Here is a 17,270-nt window from a genome sequence, read left to right on the forward strand (position 1 = left end):
CCAAGTCCAAAAACACCAAAACAGTTCACAGGTAAGGCATTTCCGGTTTGCAGTCTCACTGCTACTGCACTTACAGCTGTCGGCGGGATTAGACCCATTGAACACACGTGATTACTTGCCAGTTTTCCACTGTTTTTGTCCTCCTCTTGGGGTCCAGAAGTCTCTCGCTGACTCCCTGTATCCTCTAAGGGGTGATTATAGGCAGATCCCACCAGCCAGAGATGCCTGGAGTCTTATCTCCCCAGACTCACCGTGCCCAGATGCAAAGAAGCTATTACTCGGCCGCCATCTTGCTCTCCACCACTTAAGAAAAAATTTAAAAATAAAATGCCTGTCTCTATAGTTAGAATTGTCCATCACTTGATTTTAGTGGAGTATTTGCTGTTAATTTGTCTTTTGTTCCCTGTTATCTGAGTTCCTGGGCATCTTCAACATCTATCACTTTTTCTCCCATGCTTTTCAGGCTTTGGAGTACCTTTTCAAGTTCATTGTGCAGTCACGGATCCTGTACTCACGAGCTACATGTGGGATGGAAGAAGAACAATTCCGATCCAGCATCCAAGAACTTTTTCAATCCATTCGTTTTGTGCTCAGTCTGGACAGCAGAAACTCAGAAACACTCCTTTTCACTCAGGTCTGTAAGCTGCAGAGAAGCTTTGCTGCTGAATTCCTTGTCTTTCTTAGAAGGTGGGGTTTTTTTGTCCTGTGGTTTCCAGAGTTGAAGAAGCCCTGCCAGGATCCTGTACGTTGGGTAAGGGGTGATTTACAAGGAAATACCTGATAGAACAAAATGCTACTTTTACTTTAAATCTAGCATTGTCTTACCTGCCAAATATAAAACAACTCTATAGTTTAATAGTGGAGAATAAGTACAAATTTGTTCTTATGAATCCTTTTGAGACCAAATTTATTTAGCTACCGTACTATTCAGTTTTTTATGAATAGATTCATAGAGAATATTAAAAATGTACAGGAAATCTTGTTTCCTAATTAATCACTGTACTAATTCTGGAAAATTTAGGTTAGTACTTATCCATTTCAGAAGAGTGAAATAAGTTGAAAAACAGTAGGAATAACTAGAAATTTTTTGGCTAAGAATTTGGATTAGATTTTACTATTATAGAAATATCTGCCTGGGAAGGAAATTTGCATCCTTATATTAAAACTGCCTGGCCAGCTAATCTATTACCTTTTCCACCCAGCCTCCCCCAAGAACAAGTTTAGGATTCATTACCCTAGTCACAATAACAATAAAAATGAATGTCAGAATTTTTATCTAATGGATTATAGTTCTTCGACTTTTTCAATTCACACCAAAAACTATTAGTGAAGATCAGACAGCCTCTCTTGTGTCAATTCATTGTGTCACTGCTAGGTATAGTGCTAATTAATGTACATACATGACTCTGTCTCTTTTAAGATGTAGGCCCCTCAGCCTGGAGGATAGGTGATCACCTGGGAACTAAGTTGTATAAAGGAAAACCTCAAGGTTTCTAGATACCTCTGAAAGGAAGTTCCCTTCCATGATCTTCACCTCCTTAGTACCCCAAGCAACTCATTTTCCTTCTCTGTACCTCTCACAGCCCATCTTTTCATTCTAATAAGGGCAAAGAACCCCTACTTTTCCCCTCAGCCGGAAAAGAGATATGAGGAAATTGGAGGTAGCTATTAAAACAAACCAGATATGTCTTCTGGGAACTTGGCAATTTCTTATACTCATTAGCTTACCCCTAACCACTTCAAGATAAGTAACTTAGACCTAGTCTCCACTAAGACCTGTGTCAGTATTAGTCCTGCTTTGGTGCCAGGCAGTTTCAGAACTCTCAGGAAATATTTTATTCAGTTAAAATTTATAGTTTTGATTAGGACCACTAGAAGATGTCAGGCTGCAAGTATCCTTCTATCATAGTGCATAAGAATAGAACATTTCACCATTTAAGAGAGCAAATTCATTACTATTTTTTATTGATTATAAAGCACCTACTTTTCTCCCTTTGTCTTTTGTTTCTGACCTGCTTATAGTGTGTTTTATTCTGGTTATAGTTACTGAAGAACAGTCTCCTTGATACTCCAGAGAGTTATAAATCTGCAGATACAGTTCATATAAATTCTGCACTTTAGTCTTGTCTAAACATAAACCACAGTACAGACCTATTTCCTGTGTCATAAATTTCACTCACTCTTATCCAGTGTCTAATGCCTGATGAAGCAGTCAAGAAAAACAGCCTCCTCTCTCCCACCTTCCACTTGGGAAGAGTCAGCTGTCACCTTTTTGTCTCAAGGTGGCACTCCATTTCGTATTGTAAGTCTTGCTTCCAGTTAGGCAACAGAAGAGAATGAGCATCGCAATATTTAAGACCTATTATTGTCCAGGCACTCTACTGGAACCTTTTTGTATCTAAATTCTTTCAGGAGATAAATAATAGAATTATCTCTATTTTGTTGATGAAAAACTTGAGGATTTGGCAGTAACTAAATAAAGGTTATGTGCCAAGTAAGTGGGAAAGCTTGGATTTGAACTCATGCCTTTCTAATTCCAAAACCTATTCTCTTTCTCCTACAGTGTTCTTCCTCTCAAAGGCTTTGGAACTGTTATATTATCAAATGTCTTCAAGAGGTTACATCATGGGTCTACCAGAGCTTATATTCTAGAAGAGAAGCCTGTAGACACACACTCATACTCCCCTTACCTGGGCCATCTGAGTCACTGAACTTGAAGGCATCTCTTGAGGACTACTGACTAAATCCACACATTCCTCACTCTTTTTGATTTACATTTGAGATTTCCAGGCAAACATGTGAAGGAAATGTCTATCCTGGGAAAATTCTCTGGCTTTCAAAGCTGGAAGGCTGGCTACAGGGATGTGAGCAGAGTTTTTATGATGCTGCTTTAAAGCACTCAACTCTCTCTGCCTTACTTTCTTCCAAGGTTCCTAGCTTGAGTTTCGAACAAAATTTGGAAAGTCAAGAGTTTGATCTTAGAGAAACAAGAAATTTAAATCTATTTTATAAGCAAAAGCAACTATGAATCTTTTTTAAATTTCAGATTAATAATACAAGGGTACATATGATTAGGTTATATAGTTTGGTTTTGTAAAGTTAAAGTTTGAGTTACAGTTGTGTCCTTCACCCAGGAAGTGTGCTATAAACCTGTGCAGTATACCTGTGGGGTAAGAACTTACCCAATCCCTTATAGCTATGTATCTTAAACTACATTGAGCAAATTTCTCTTCTTTCTTTTTTTTTTAAGGGTCTCACTCTTTCACGCAGGATGGAGTGCAGTGGCACAGTCACAGCTCACTGCAACCTCCCAACTTTTGGGCTCAAGCAATCCTCCTGGTCAGCCTCTCAAGTAGCTGGGATTGCAGGCGTGCACCACCACACCTGGCTGATTTTTTGTATTTTTTTAGTGACAGATCTTGCTGTGTTGCTCAGGCTTGTATCAAACTCCTGGCTTCCAATAATGCTCACATCTTGGCCTCCCAAAGTGCTGGGCTTATAGGTGTGAGCCCCTGTGCCCAACCCAAATTTCTCTTTATACATCATTCTCTTGCCTTGGCAAGTTATGAAAACTTCAAGTGGCCTGAATCCCAGTAAATTATGTAATTTTCATGTTCTTTTTGGTTCTCTTTGCCCCATACCACAGGAGTACTATAGGGATGGGTAGAGTCAAGGGCCAAAAAGGAGCCCACCCAAGGAAGGGATGCTGCAATGCCTTCTCAACATCCACCACCTTGTATCGTTGTGTGAGTGTGCAAGATAGACACATATCTAACTCTGAGCTAACCACATCACTTGCTCCTACAGGCTGCACTCCTCAATTCTTTCCCAACCATCTTTGATGAACTGCTACAAATGTTCACTGTACAAGAGGTGGCAGAATTTGTGAGAGGGACACTGGGGAGCATGCCAAGCACTGTACATATCGGGCAGTCAATGGACGTGGTCAAGCTGCAATCCATTGCCAGGACAGTGGACAGCCGCCTATTTTCTTTCTCAGGTAAATCAAGTTGGAATGAGAATCATACTCACCTTTTATCCCTTCCAGGGGTGATAGCCAAATGATAATAAAAGGATCTATTTTGTCAACCATCATTCAAGAAAACGCATTCTTAAAATGCAGAATTTGGGATGAGCTATGTTAGCAAATGCAGCCAAGACCTAGGCCTACTGCCTCACCCACAGTGTATTCCTAGGGACCCACACCTTGGGAGCATGTTAATAGAGTTGTGTCATAGTTTATTCAGACTTCTGTAAAAGGATACCATACATTGGCTATCTTATACACAGCATTTATTTCTCATAGTTCTGGAGGGTAGAAAGGCTAAGATCAAGACACCACCAGATTCGCTATCTAGTGAGTGCTCACTTCCTGGTTCTTACACGGCTTTCTCTGTGTTTTCACATGGTAGAAGGGGCAAAGGAACTCTCTTTATAAAAAGTACACTAATTCTGGCTTGGTGCCTGTAGCTCAGTGAGTATCCAAATATATGGGAAAGGGAATAACAGATTGCCCTTACTGACATACTTTATTTCTAGTATTTTTGCATGTACTTGCTGATTCACATATTCACGTTACAAAATTTTTTCTTAAACCTCATATGACTTTACCTCTTTCATGTTTACGTGGATGGAGCTGGAACATATTCTTCTTAGTAAAGTATCTCAAGAATGGAGGAAAAAGTATCCAATGTACTCAGCCCTACTATGAAACTAATTTATGGCTTTCATATGAAAGCTATAATCCAGTTATAACCTAAGAATATGGGGAAGGGGGAGAGGAAGGGGAGGGAGGGGGATTGGTGGGATTATACCTGCGGTGCATATTACAAGGGTATATTTGAAACTTAGTAAATGTAGAATATAATTGTCTTAATACAATAACTAAGAAAATGCCAGGAAGGCTATGTTAACCAGTGTGATGAAAATGTGTCAAACTATTTATAAAACCAGTGTATGGTGCCCCATGATCGCATTAATGTACACAGCTATGATTTAATATTAATTTTTAAAAAAAAACTTCATATGGCATTGGACCATGTAAGACCACATAATTGGATTTGGAGATGAACAGTCAGCCACCAAAATTTCATTTGCATATCAGTTTCATTAAATGCCTGAGTTGAAGGGGATTGGTGGGATTACACCAGCGGTGCATCTTACAAGGGTATATGTGAAACTGGTAAATGTAAGTATCTTGGCACAGTAACTGAGAGGATGCCAGGAAGGCTATGTTGACCAGTGTGATGAAAGTGTGTCAAACGGTCTGTGAAGCTAGTGAATGATGCCCCATGATCATATCAATGCACACAGCTATGATTTAATAAAATAAATAAATAAATAAATAAATGCCTGAGTTGTAGCATCTTCTCTGAAACAAGAATCTCTTTACCAATGGTATCATTTAACCAACACTTACATTATCAGAGTACCCCAGTTTGGTCTCTTCTTCATCAAGCAGATATTGGTGTTATAAATCCTACTATGTTGATATTTTGGTCATCAAAATGCAGTATCAAAAAAAATGCAGTATCAACTTTCCTTTTATCCAAGCAGTATTTTAAATATGTATTAACTATTACTCCATTCTATTTGAATATATTCTAAGTATTTGAGAAGGCAGTGCCAAAATCTCACATATGTAACTTATATTTGGCTGATAAAGATTTTCTTTCTGAGTTTCATGTGGAACACTTAACTATGGTCAAATATGAACAGTAAAACAAAAATGTCATGGTTTACTTGTATTATTGATAATCTCTGACTATGCTGGCTAGATATAATAAAACCTGCAGGGTCAGACGATCACTGCCCACACAGGAGTATAGGGCATCAAAAACATATTCACATTTATATTTTCCTTTGATGTCTAACCATCTTGCAAATCAACTGTAGATGGGGTCAGTAGCACCCCACTTATAGGTAAGGAGAATAAAGCCTATGTGAGTCAGCCTAAGATCTCAGAATAAGTTAATAAGGGGAAATGAATTAGAATTCATCCTTACTGAATTCAGAGTTCTAAAAATAGTTACCTCCTGGTGCAAATGCTATTCTAGTAACATTGGGAGAAAAAGAAAACATTTGAAGTGTGCACTAGGGTTGATGATAAGCATTGGCTAATTATCAAAGTCTTATGACAAGACAAACATTGTGCTTCTATTCATTGCATTGCATACACAGAGCAGCAATCTAATAAACCTGTCAGGAAAAGGGAACAGGCCTGATAGCTATAGTAAGGTAAATGCTCACAGCAGGAGTAAGCATGGCATGAAAAAGGACAATCTGCACTCCATATCAAATCTGCAAGTTCAGTTAATGTAGTTCATACTAATTATTCCATTTAATTGGAGTTTTCACTGTAAACTATGCCTTTAATTTGGAGACTAATCATTAAGGAGATTTCATTTGAAAGGAGACTCCCAACATTCATCCTGAAAAAAATGTCATGGATGCTGGGGCATGAAATGAGAGCAAAGGAACGAAAGATGGAAGAACAATGTCATGGGATAATTTATAATCTCTGGGCAGTGGGCCTTGGGGCCCTTGTAAAGGAAGGAGATTGACTCCACCTTTGCTGCAGATTCAACCCCACCCTGTTCTGACTAGCTAAGTCCTATGGTGCCACTGGCTTCCAGGAGTAGCTAGTTCTTCTCCAAAGGACTTCTTTACCTTTGTGTTCTCTCTCCCAGAATCCCGCCGCATCCTGCTTCCTGTGGTTCTCCATCACATTCACCTTCACCTGAGGCAGCAGAAAGAGCTGCTAATCTGCTCAGGGATTCTTGGCAGCATCTTCTCCATTGTCAAGACCAGCTCTCTGGTAGTAACCCCTCACCCATTCTACCTGACTCAGCTCTGCTATAGACAGACCAACACTTTGTATACTTCTCAATCAGAGATGTTTTCATCAGTAACAGGTGCCCAAGTGAATGGAGACTGGTGTGTGCCCTGCAAGCTTCTTACTACAACGTATTCTTACTATATTAAAATTTATACTATCATAAATCTACCCAGAAATATAGTAATCTGTAGTACCAAAAAGCCCAATCCTGTGTCATGCTCTATTTCTATCAAAAGATTAAGTCTGGGCAGTGCCTGTGGGAAGTAGGCACCAGCCCCATATGCCGGAGGTGGCAGGTTCAGACCTAGCCCTGGGCAAAAACTGTAAAAAAAAAAACAAAAAACTTTAATTCTGGATTCCTGGGAGATTTCAGAGGATACTTAGGCATGAACACAGGGAGGCAGACCCAGACTGAGAATCAGCTTGCTCATTCAGACTTTTCTGTCAGCTTTCCAAAAGCTTGATTCCACCCATATGGCATTCCTCTATGGTGCTAGATGAGGTCAGGATATACAAGAGGTAAATGTTACCCACAAGAGCTCTAAGCTCTACCATGGAGTGGTAGAATTATACTTTAGGGGTCAGATTTCAATGGATAATGCTTTTGCCTATTTTCTTTGCTCTTTGTTTTTTTGTTTTAAGAGATCTGTGGTAGGAGGGGAGTGATTGAGGTAGGAAGGAGAGAAGGAAAGCCTTGTGTGAGGCATGAGTGAAGGTAGGAATTTGTTAGTGATATTTATGTTGTATTATTTTTTATAATAGAATAAATGCATATTTCTTGCAGAAAATTTAGAAACTATAAGAAAGTATAAAGTAATAAAGAACAAAGATAGCTTTTTATTATGTCCTTAAAGTTTCTAGAGAATAAAATTTCAAGTGCATTTAAAATGAAGGCCAGTATTTTAGATAATAAGAACATATCCACATGGATCAGGTGAGGTACCTAAAAGAAAGTAAATTTTGTTTGAATGGGGGACAGGGACCCAATAGGGTATTCTGGTATTCAGTCTTGAAGTACCATCTGTTTACAGAGGCCCAATATGGCAGAGAGTGCCTATGATGGTCGTATGGCCCTACTATCATTTGCTCTTGGCTCCAGGCAAGTCTTGGTAGCTCTTCTTCCTACCAGGTCTCAGAGAAGCCACACTAAGCACATAAGGTCTCCTAGTAGCCCAAGGTTGTATCTGAGGGGGTAGGCAGCTTATAGCTAAAAAAAAGAAAGAAGCAAAAAAAATGGAGGAATGGAAGAGGAATGAGAACCAGTAAAAACCTGGAGGAGATGGTTTGATTGTATTCTTTGGGGGCTTAAGAAAGTTGATAATTAGTTGCTTACAACTACTCAAAGATATGTCACAGGTAAGAGTATTATAATCATTTCAACAGATGAAAAGATAACTCTGGCCCTAAGGATGCTCAAATTCTTCATGTGGAATGGGACAAAGTATATTGTATATATAGGTAGAGGGAAGATGAAATTTAAGCTCATTGAGAGCAGAGATGTGTGTGTGTGTGTATAGATGTGTGTACATACACACACATACAAATATATATATATTCAAAAAGTGATAAGTACATGGAAAGTTCGTAATGAATGATGGCTAGATAGAGGATGGATATTAGGAGCATTAATTATATAAAATCTTGGAGATGTGACAATGGGAATCTATTCATGAGATAATTAAAATCATGCTGGAGAATTTGAGATGAATGTGAAAGGTCTATAAAAAAAAATAACACAGACTTGTCTGAAATATAGAGCCTAATGACTGGGAAGCAGCCCTTAGTGAGGAGACTTGTTCTGAGGTTTTTGCGAGGTGGTCAGAGAAAGATGCACCAAAACTGGAGTCCTTCAGGTAGATCAGCAAACACAAGCAAGAGAGCTAAAGAGCTAGAAATGAGACACAGGCCTATCTGGGAAGCAGAGAGGGCTTACAAAGACTGAGAGCACCCAAGGAGAAAACCCTGAGAGGGATGAGCTACTTCTGTGTGCATTAGTACTAGTGAAGGTGTTATTGCCACACAATGTAGCATGAATACTTCACCATTTTTTAAACTTTATCATTTCTCCAAGTGTTAGAGTTATGCTTTCTCTTGACTGGTCTAAGGAAATCAGAGAAAACAGTTAACTCAAGACCTTCACTTCTGCCCTGTATATCAAAATTAACTTTTCTACCTGAGATTCAGAACTGTGGGTGGTTGGGTTAGGATAAGGCCCCAATCATCACTTCTTAGCAACAATAGCAACTGACCCTAACCTTCTCTCAGAGTTTTCCTGAATTCCTTGACACCACATGTTGGTGAGACTGTGAGCTCAATTCTGACATGGCTCACTTAGTAAGTGCTGCCAGCTGTACATCAGCCTGGCCTGGTGCTAATGATATACTCTTTTGCTGCTCACTCCAGGAAACAAATGTCATGGAGGAAGTAGAGATGATGGTGGAGAGCCTCCTGGACGTGCTCTTGCAGACTCTGCTCACCATCATGAGCAAATCGCACGCTCAGGAGGCGGTAAGAGGGCAGCGGTGCCCGCAGTGCACAGCCGAGATCACTGTTAGTAACTAACATCCAGGTTTTCTTACCTTTTTTTCTAACCTGGGGTTCCTCCACGCCATCTCCATCTCACCATCCCACTACCTTCATCATCCTCCCCTCCTGCATGGTTATCAGCATATTTCCATTTTTCGTTCTTGAATCTGACTCCCCTCTCCACTCTGAAAGCTCTAGGTTCATATTCCCACAAGTTTTCTTCAGGGCATATTCAGGGGGTGTTTCTTGTCCTTAAATTTTTCTGCACACTGATTCGGTTGTTCTTTGCCTTTGAGCCAAGTCATTTTGTTTGTTGTGTAATGAAACAGTGTAAGATGTAGTAAGAGGTTGAACATGAAAAATAGACTATTTCTTTCAGGAACCCCCTCATAGAGACTCTCCTAAGTGAAGCATAAGATAGAATAATTTTCTCAGAATTAGTGTATATATACAAATTAGTTGCCTTTGTCCATAGTGTTTACATCTAAATTTCTAGGCTCAGGAAAAATGTGATGCAGTAGAACTGCACTAGCATAACTGAATAATTATTTTCTATGATCAAATTGGAAGGGAAACAAACTGGGAAAGCCTCTCAGGAGGGGCAGAGAGCATATTGTGCCCCCATGCCCTCCCATATCCAAAGTAGACTTCTGAGCCCTGATACGGGAAAATGATAAATAGTTACTGTGGAATCTCTCAGCAGATTTTTCTTCAGACGAAGAAAACTCTCTATGGGAACAAGCTGAACTATAGCATGATAGGGAGAGCAGGGAACATGTAGGGAGCAGGTATATGTTCTAGAGCAGGGGTCCTCAAACTGCGGCCTGCGGGCCACATGAGGCGGTGTGATTGTATTTGTTCCCGTTTTGTTTTTTTACTTCAAAATAAGATATGTGCAGTGTGCATAGGAATTTTTTTTTTTTTTTTTTTTTTTTGTAGAGACAGAGTCTCACTTTATGGCCCTCGGTAGAGTGCCATGGCCTCACACGGCTCACAGCAACCTCCAACTCCTGGGCTTAAGTGATTCTCTTGCCTCAGCCTCCCGAGTAGCTGGGACTACAGGCGCCCGCCACAACGCCCGGCTATGTTTTGGTTGCAGTTTGGCCGGGGCCAGGTTTGAACCCGCCACCCTCGGTATATGGGGCCAGCGCCTTACCGACTGAGCCACAGGCGCTGCCCGTGCATAGGAATTTGTTCATAGTTTTTTTTTAAACTATAGTCCAGCCCTCCAACGGTCTGAGGGACAGTGAATTGGCCTCCTGTTTAAAAAGTTTGAGGATGCCTGTTCTAGAGCATTGGGCTTGGAAAGAATGTCTGCTCCCTTAGGAGACCTTACTGAGAGTGCTCTGTAAAGAAAAAAACATACATAAATGATACATAAAAATGAATTATGGCTTATTATGCCCATTTTTCCCATATAAAACTAAGGTTCATGTTGCATATATATATTTTGCATACATATATGTGTAGTAATTTTAAGTATCTAGAAAGGATTTAGGAGACTAAAAATCTGTTGTCAAATTCCTGTGAATTTCAAATATTTAAAAATTGTCCAGTAGGGCAGTGCCTGTGGCTCAGTGAGTAGGGTGCCGGCCCCATATGCCGAGGGTGGCGGGATCGAACCCAGCCCCGGCCAAACTGCAACAAAAAAATAGCTGGGCATTGTGGCGGGCGCCTGTGGTCCCAGCTGCTCGGGAGGCTGAGGCAGGAAAATAGCGTAGGCCCAGGAGTTGGAGGTTGCTGTGGGCCGTGTGATGCCACGGCACTCTACCTGAGGGCGGTACAGTGAGACTCTGTCTCTACGAAAAAAAAAAAAAAAGACTAAAAATTGTCCAGTAAAGTAATTTTTCTCCTTCCCTTCTGAGGAGGCCGCCTTCTAAGAGGAGTACATGTTTGGCTGCCCCATGCCAAAAATTGCTATAAGATGGTCTTTAGAATCCATAAAGCAAGATTTTCTTCCATGTATCCCAGTTGGAACTTGGGATTCTTCCGAAGATTCATATTTATCATTAAATTTCTACTTGTCAAGAAGCCCATACCTTGTCCCCCTCCCCCAGAAAAGTCAGTTTTGGCTTTTCTGCCTTTCACACAGTCACATTAGTCTACTATGTTCCATTTGCCCAGTTCAATAACCCCATGCAAACTCTGAGAGGTCCCCAGGGAGGTCCTTGTAGAAGATCTGTTCTATTCCATAAGAATGCATAGGGTCAAATTCTGTCCGGAAAAGGTCAAGCTCCCTCCTCTTCCAAGTACCCCCTATAGTATGGTGTCTTGGTAGCAAAGGTCTATTTAACCAAAAATGTTCTAAGAAAAAAAGGAGACGATTCATCTTACTTTGTAGTACTACTTTGTCATAGGTTAAGATTTTTCAATAGCCTCATGCTACAGAAACTTTATTAAAACTCACAAACCCTCCAGCCCTCCCTTAGCAGAATAAAAAGCCCATATTAAGACTAGATTATCACCTTTCTTTCATAATGATCACTGGTGCCATTTCAGACCCTCCCTTCTTTCCTTGCCTTTTGTGGATTGGGGAACACAACCCTTGTGATTGGCTATGCTAAGTGTTTTTTGGCTTGGTCCCCAGGGAGAGTATGTATCCTGCCTTCTCTCACTGCTCCGCCAGATGTGTGATACCCATTTCCAGCACCTCTTGGACAACTTTCAGAGCAAAGATGAACTCAAGGTAGGCAGCAAAGCACTGGCCTTTCATCCAGGAAAGGAAGTGTATGGTCAAGACTGCCCAGGGGCTTTTTCCCCATCACAGGGATAACTACCAGTGACCAGTACCACCACAGGTGTTAGAGTCACCAGCCTTACTTTATAGCTGAGTGTGGTGGCCTCCAGTAGCTGAAAGCCAGCAATGTATCCACACAACCAGACACATTTTTGCAGATTGATGGCAGCTCTGTGATCATGTTCCCCTATTTAAACCACACCAATTGCTAGCAAACCAAGATTCTTTTTTTTTTTTTTTTTTGGCTGGGGCTGGGTTTGAACCCGCCACCTCCAGCATATGGGACCGGCACCCTACCCGCTGAGCCACAGGCGCCGCCCGCAAACCAAGATTCTTAAGAGAACCTGGCAATTCCCACACTACTGATGATAATGACAATTTTTCTTCACTTAAATGTGTTTCTAAAATATGTCTGTAGAGAACAGAGGTATGCACTGCACTGGCTGCCAGACTTTAGAATTCAAGCACTGAGGGACAGAGAATGCAGAGAAAGGCTTAAGATCCAGACAGGAGAACAATGCCCAAGCTGAGCATGGCATCAGCTACTGACAGACTCCTGGTTTGTGTCTTTGCATTACAGCATGCTCCTCAGTTCATCCCTGGGTAAAGGAGCTTTAGGTGTATGCTCCACCTTTATTCAGAACTATAACACTTGCATTTCATTGTAATACTGTGTTTGTCTGTTTTATGCTGTTATAAAGGGATACCTAAGGCTGGGTAATTTATAAAGAAAGAAAGTTCATCTGCTCATGGGGTTCTGCAGACTGTACAAGAAGCATCACACCAGCAACAAGTGAGGGCTTCAGGGAGCTTCCAGTCAAGATGGAAGGTGAAGGGAAAGCAGGCATCTCACATGGTGAGAGAAGAAGCAAAGAGAAAGGAGGGCCAGACTCCTTAAAAACAACCAGTTCTCACATGAACTAATACATCAAGAACTCATTCATTACATATGGTGGGAGAGCACCAATCCATTTATGAGGGATCTTCCCCCATGAACCAAACACCTCCCACCGGGCCCCACCTCCAAAACTGGGGATAGAATTTCAACATGAGATTTGGAAGAGCTGAATATCCAAACCATATCACATACCATCCACTGTTTTTCATTTGTGTGATCTTTATTAACCGTATTGAGTCAATTAATAGATAAGCAGCTGTCATTTTCCAGTATCTGATCTCGTCTCTCTATAGACATGAGTCTCTGCAGATTAGAGTGAGGCTGGTCTATCATCTTAAAAGGAAGAATCTTGACAGCCCTTGAAGTGAGTCAGAAGTCATTTATACACCAGAGCATATATCCAGGTTAAGCAATGCTTGAACTGGGGTACAGAGCCTAAAAGTTCAGACTTGACTCTTATAGATCATATTCATCCTCTGAGTATGTGTTATACTAACTGATTCTCAATCAGGTTGTCATTGTGTGTATAGTGCTGTAGCATCATAACTCACAGCAACCTTAAACTCTTGGGCTCAAGCGACCCTTTTACCTCAGCCTCCCAAGTAGCTGGGACTGTATACATGTGCCACCACACCTTCCTAGTTTTTCTATTTGTAGTAGAGATGGGTGACGTTCTTGCTCAGGCTGACCTCAAACTCCTGAGCTCAAGCAATCCAACTTCCTCAGCCTCCAAAATGCTAGGATTATAGGCATGAGCCCAGCCTATTCTCTCACTTTTAATTTAATGTTTATAATTGTATTACAGAAGTATGTGTACATAATTTTAAAAACCAAAGCATGCTATAAAGCTCATAATGTAAAACCAATTGCTAGCAAACCTGTAGTCTCTGATACTTGGGAAGCTAAGGCAGAAAGAGTTGAATCTAGCCTGAGTAGCATAGACACATCTGTCAAAGAATTTCTTACGTCCAGTCTTTACTCCCAAAGGCAACCACTTTCAACTCTTTTGCTGTTCTTCAGGAAGCTGCAACTGTTATTTTTTAGCTATGAATTGTTAGTTATTCTCTATTTTCATCTTCCTAAGAAAAATGAAGATCATTCTCCTGAATTGTTCCTCTCTAATACAGTGTCCTTCCTCCTATTCTTCTGATGTAGTTTTCATGCATTTTTGTTTAAATTGGTAATAAACTTGTCTTTATTACAGCTAGGTAAATGCTCTGGTGAGCCAAGAGCTGTACTATAACTATATTGACTTTTTCTTGTAGAACTTTTTGTTTTTCCAGAACTTAATTGCCTCTTATTTGCTTGTTTTTTTTGTTTGTTTGTTTGTTTAGTTTGGCTTTTAATCTGGCTAAGATTTCCTACTCCTGACATTATCTTTTTATCATCCCCCTTCTCCAGTTTAAAAACTGTCTCAAGAAATCAATTAAATAAAAGACAAAGTCACCAAGGATCTGGACATAATTAGGAAGTATACAGCAGAGCTTAAGGGATTGAAAGAAGTATTCAAAGAATTTGAAAACACAATAGAGTTTCAGCAGTAGGGTAGAACAAGAAGAAAGAATTGCAGAAATTGAAGACAAGACTTTTGAACTAATCCAATCATTCTAAGAAGCAGAAAAGAGCAAAAACAGAACAATCTTTTACAGAGATATTAGACTACATGAAATGAACAAACATATGAATCATAGGGATTCCTGAAGGAGAAAAGGAGAATCCTAAAAGCATGGAAGCTCTACTTAAAGACATCATGGTAAAGAACTTCCTAAGCATTGCAAGAGACCCAGAAATACAGATACTAGATAATTTCAGACCCCAGGACAACTCAATTCAAATAAAGCATCTCCTAGACACATTGTAATTAACTTGCACAATCAAAATGAAAGAGAAAATTCTGCAAGCAGTCAGGCATAAACAACTTCTTTGCTACAAAGGGAAAAACTCAGGATGACAGCAGACTTTTCAGCAGAAACTTTTCAAGGCAGAAAAGAGTGATCATAGTGATCATCTGTCTTTAACCTTCTCAAACAAAACAATTTTTCAGCCCAGGATTCTGTATCCTGCTAAACTAAATTTTATATTTGACAGAGAAATCAAATATTTTACTGATAAGCAAGCGTTGAGGAAATTTGCCACAAGAAGACAAGCTCTGCAAGAAGTATGCAGACCCATCCTTTACACTGACCATCACAATGGACCACCATCAAAGTAAAGATACTCAGAAACTAAAGGGCAAAGCCTAGCTTCCACAATGGCATGAGTGATAAAACTAGGCAACAGACCTTCACAAAACAAAACAAACAGAACAACAGAGGATTTTATCAATCCTCTCAGTAAGTGTGAGAATTTAATTTAATTTAATTCCTCACTAAAGAGGCACAGGCTGGGCTGACTGGATAAAAAGGCACCAGCCAAGTATATGTGGAGAAACATTTAACCTCCAAGAAAAAAACGAGACTCAGAGTGATGGTTGGAAAATCATATTTCGAAACAATGGAAATTGGAAAAATGCAGGAATCACCATCTTATTTGCAGATTTCTTGGGCTTCAAACCAACAAAAGAAAAAGGTGGACACTATGTACTAGTCGAGGGAACAAGTTAATTATGATGTGCCTGGGGGATGTCTTATTCTGGTTGAGTCAAGCTGGGGTTCTGAAACTGTCTGCTATCTGAATTTCAGAATCTCTTGGTATGTCTGGAAAATTCTCTTTCATAATTTCAGGAGAAGGACTTCTATGCCTTGCGAAGCCTCTTCATCACTTTCAAGGATTCCAATGAGGTGGATATTAGCCTTCTTTGAATTATCCTAGAGCTCTCTGAGAGAATGATCCATTTTTGTTCTCCATTTGTCTTCCTGTTTGGGAGTTTGGGAGGGTTCAAAAGCTTTGTCTTCAATGTCAGAAATCCTTTCTTCTGCTTGCTCCACTCTGTTACTAAGATATTCTACTGTATTTTTCATATCTTTGAGGGCTGCAAATTCTTGCTTCAATGTGTCAAAATGTTTGGTGGTTTTCTCTTTAAATTTGTTGAATTCTTGAGACAACTTTTGAATTCCGACTTTTGAATTGCTCCTTGAATTTCTAATTCCAATTTTTGAATTGCTAATCAAATTTCTAATTCCAAATTTTCCTCCATTCTGTTAATCTTGTTTGCAATCCAAATTCTGAATTTGATTTCTGACATCTCGGCCATCAGTTTATGAATGGGATCTTCAGCTACATCTGCCATATCTTTCCTTGGGCAGGTTAATCTACTCTGGTTACTCATGTTACCAGAGTTTTTCTGCTGATTCCGCCTCATGATTATTTTACACCATTTGACTTTTCCCCTGGAGCTTTGCCAAGGACCTGTACAGTGCTATGGCCTAAGAAACTGGGGACTTGTTTCGTGTGGTGGGGCTAAGTGGCTCTGTCTTGTTTTCAGCTGGTCTCTATCCAACCCTGGTGAAACAGTTACTCTAGGTTGATGTCTCAGCTGTGGAGAAATACCAGCAATTAAGTCACCCCGCCCCCCACAGGCAACGATTGGAAAAGGAAAATCAAACCTTCCTACAACCACGTACCCAGGGCACCACTTGGATAGTCCTTGGGCGATTGGCTCAGTTCAAAAGTTTCAAATCAGTTGTCTCAGTCAGCACCTGTCTCAGGTGGAAGAGTTTGAAAGGTCTCTGGCAAGTAGATTGCAGGAGTCTGCTGACAACTCGAATATGACTTGCTCCGGTGCTCCGTGAGGTCAGGAGGACCCACCAAGCAAATAGATTAGTCTGGGAAAGTTGATGCCTCCTTCCCCACTTTGCATCTCTGTCATACCCAGTCACTGATAACCCAGCAGGGCTGTGACCCAGTTGCCTCCAATGAGCAGATACTCTAGTGGTTTGCACCTGCCTGAATCACAATGAAATCTATGTCTCCTCAGCCAGGCCGCTGCTGTCTGCCTTATCCAGCAGGGGGAGGTGAGGCCTGACAACCTCGGGCACTTGATAGAGGCTGAGTGTTCACTCAGTTCCAGCCCCGCCCCTGATTGATGTTACTGAAAGAACAGAACAACTTTGTGGAATTTGTTTCTGTCCCAGATAAATTCCCCTGCAGAAGAGAAGCTGTGTTGAGTTCACAGAACCTGTGCCTCATGCCCTGTCTTTGCTGCTACCTGGTAGTTTGTATTTGCAGCACAGTTAGTTGTCAGTTCTAGTCTCCTGCCCTCCTTTTTCTAGGCTGATGATCCCCTGGGGGCTGGGTGCATCTTAGGCTCAGTAAAGCAGTCCTCTGTGTCA

General features: G+C 40.6%; 1 protein-coding gene across 7 annotated transcripts in view; it reads left to right on the forward strand.

Moving 5' to 3' along the window:
* Window positions 1-17,270, forward strand: part of DOCK3 (dedicator of cytokinesis 3) — an 899,254-nt gene that overhangs the window by 731,907 nt on the left and 150,077 nt on the right. For 6 of the 7 annotated variants that reach the window (XM_053600715.1, XM_053600720.1, XM_053600716.1 and 3 more), the window contains 5 exons: window positions 464-634; window positions 3,808-4,000; window positions 6,690-6,817; window positions 9,242-9,388; window positions 11,952-12,050. In XM_053600715.1, the coding sequence (XP_053456690.1) occupies window positions 464-634; window positions 3,808-4,000; window positions 6,690-6,817; window positions 9,242-9,388; window positions 11,952-12,050 (738 nt within the window). The remainder of the gene's footprint in view (window positions 1-463; window positions 635-3,807; window positions 4,001-6,689; window positions 6,818-9,241; window positions 9,389-11,951; window positions 12,051-17,270) is intronic. The other variant, XM_053600718.1, reaches the window with a different exon arrangement.

This window comes from Nycticebus coucang, chromosome 8 (assembly GCF_027406575.1).
Source record: "Nycticebus coucang isolate mNycCou1 chromosome 8, mNycCou1.pri, whole genome shotgun sequence".
In the NCBI taxonomy this organism is placed as follows: Eukaryota; Metazoa; Chordata; class Mammalia; order Primates; family Lorisidae; genus Nycticebus; species Nycticebus coucang.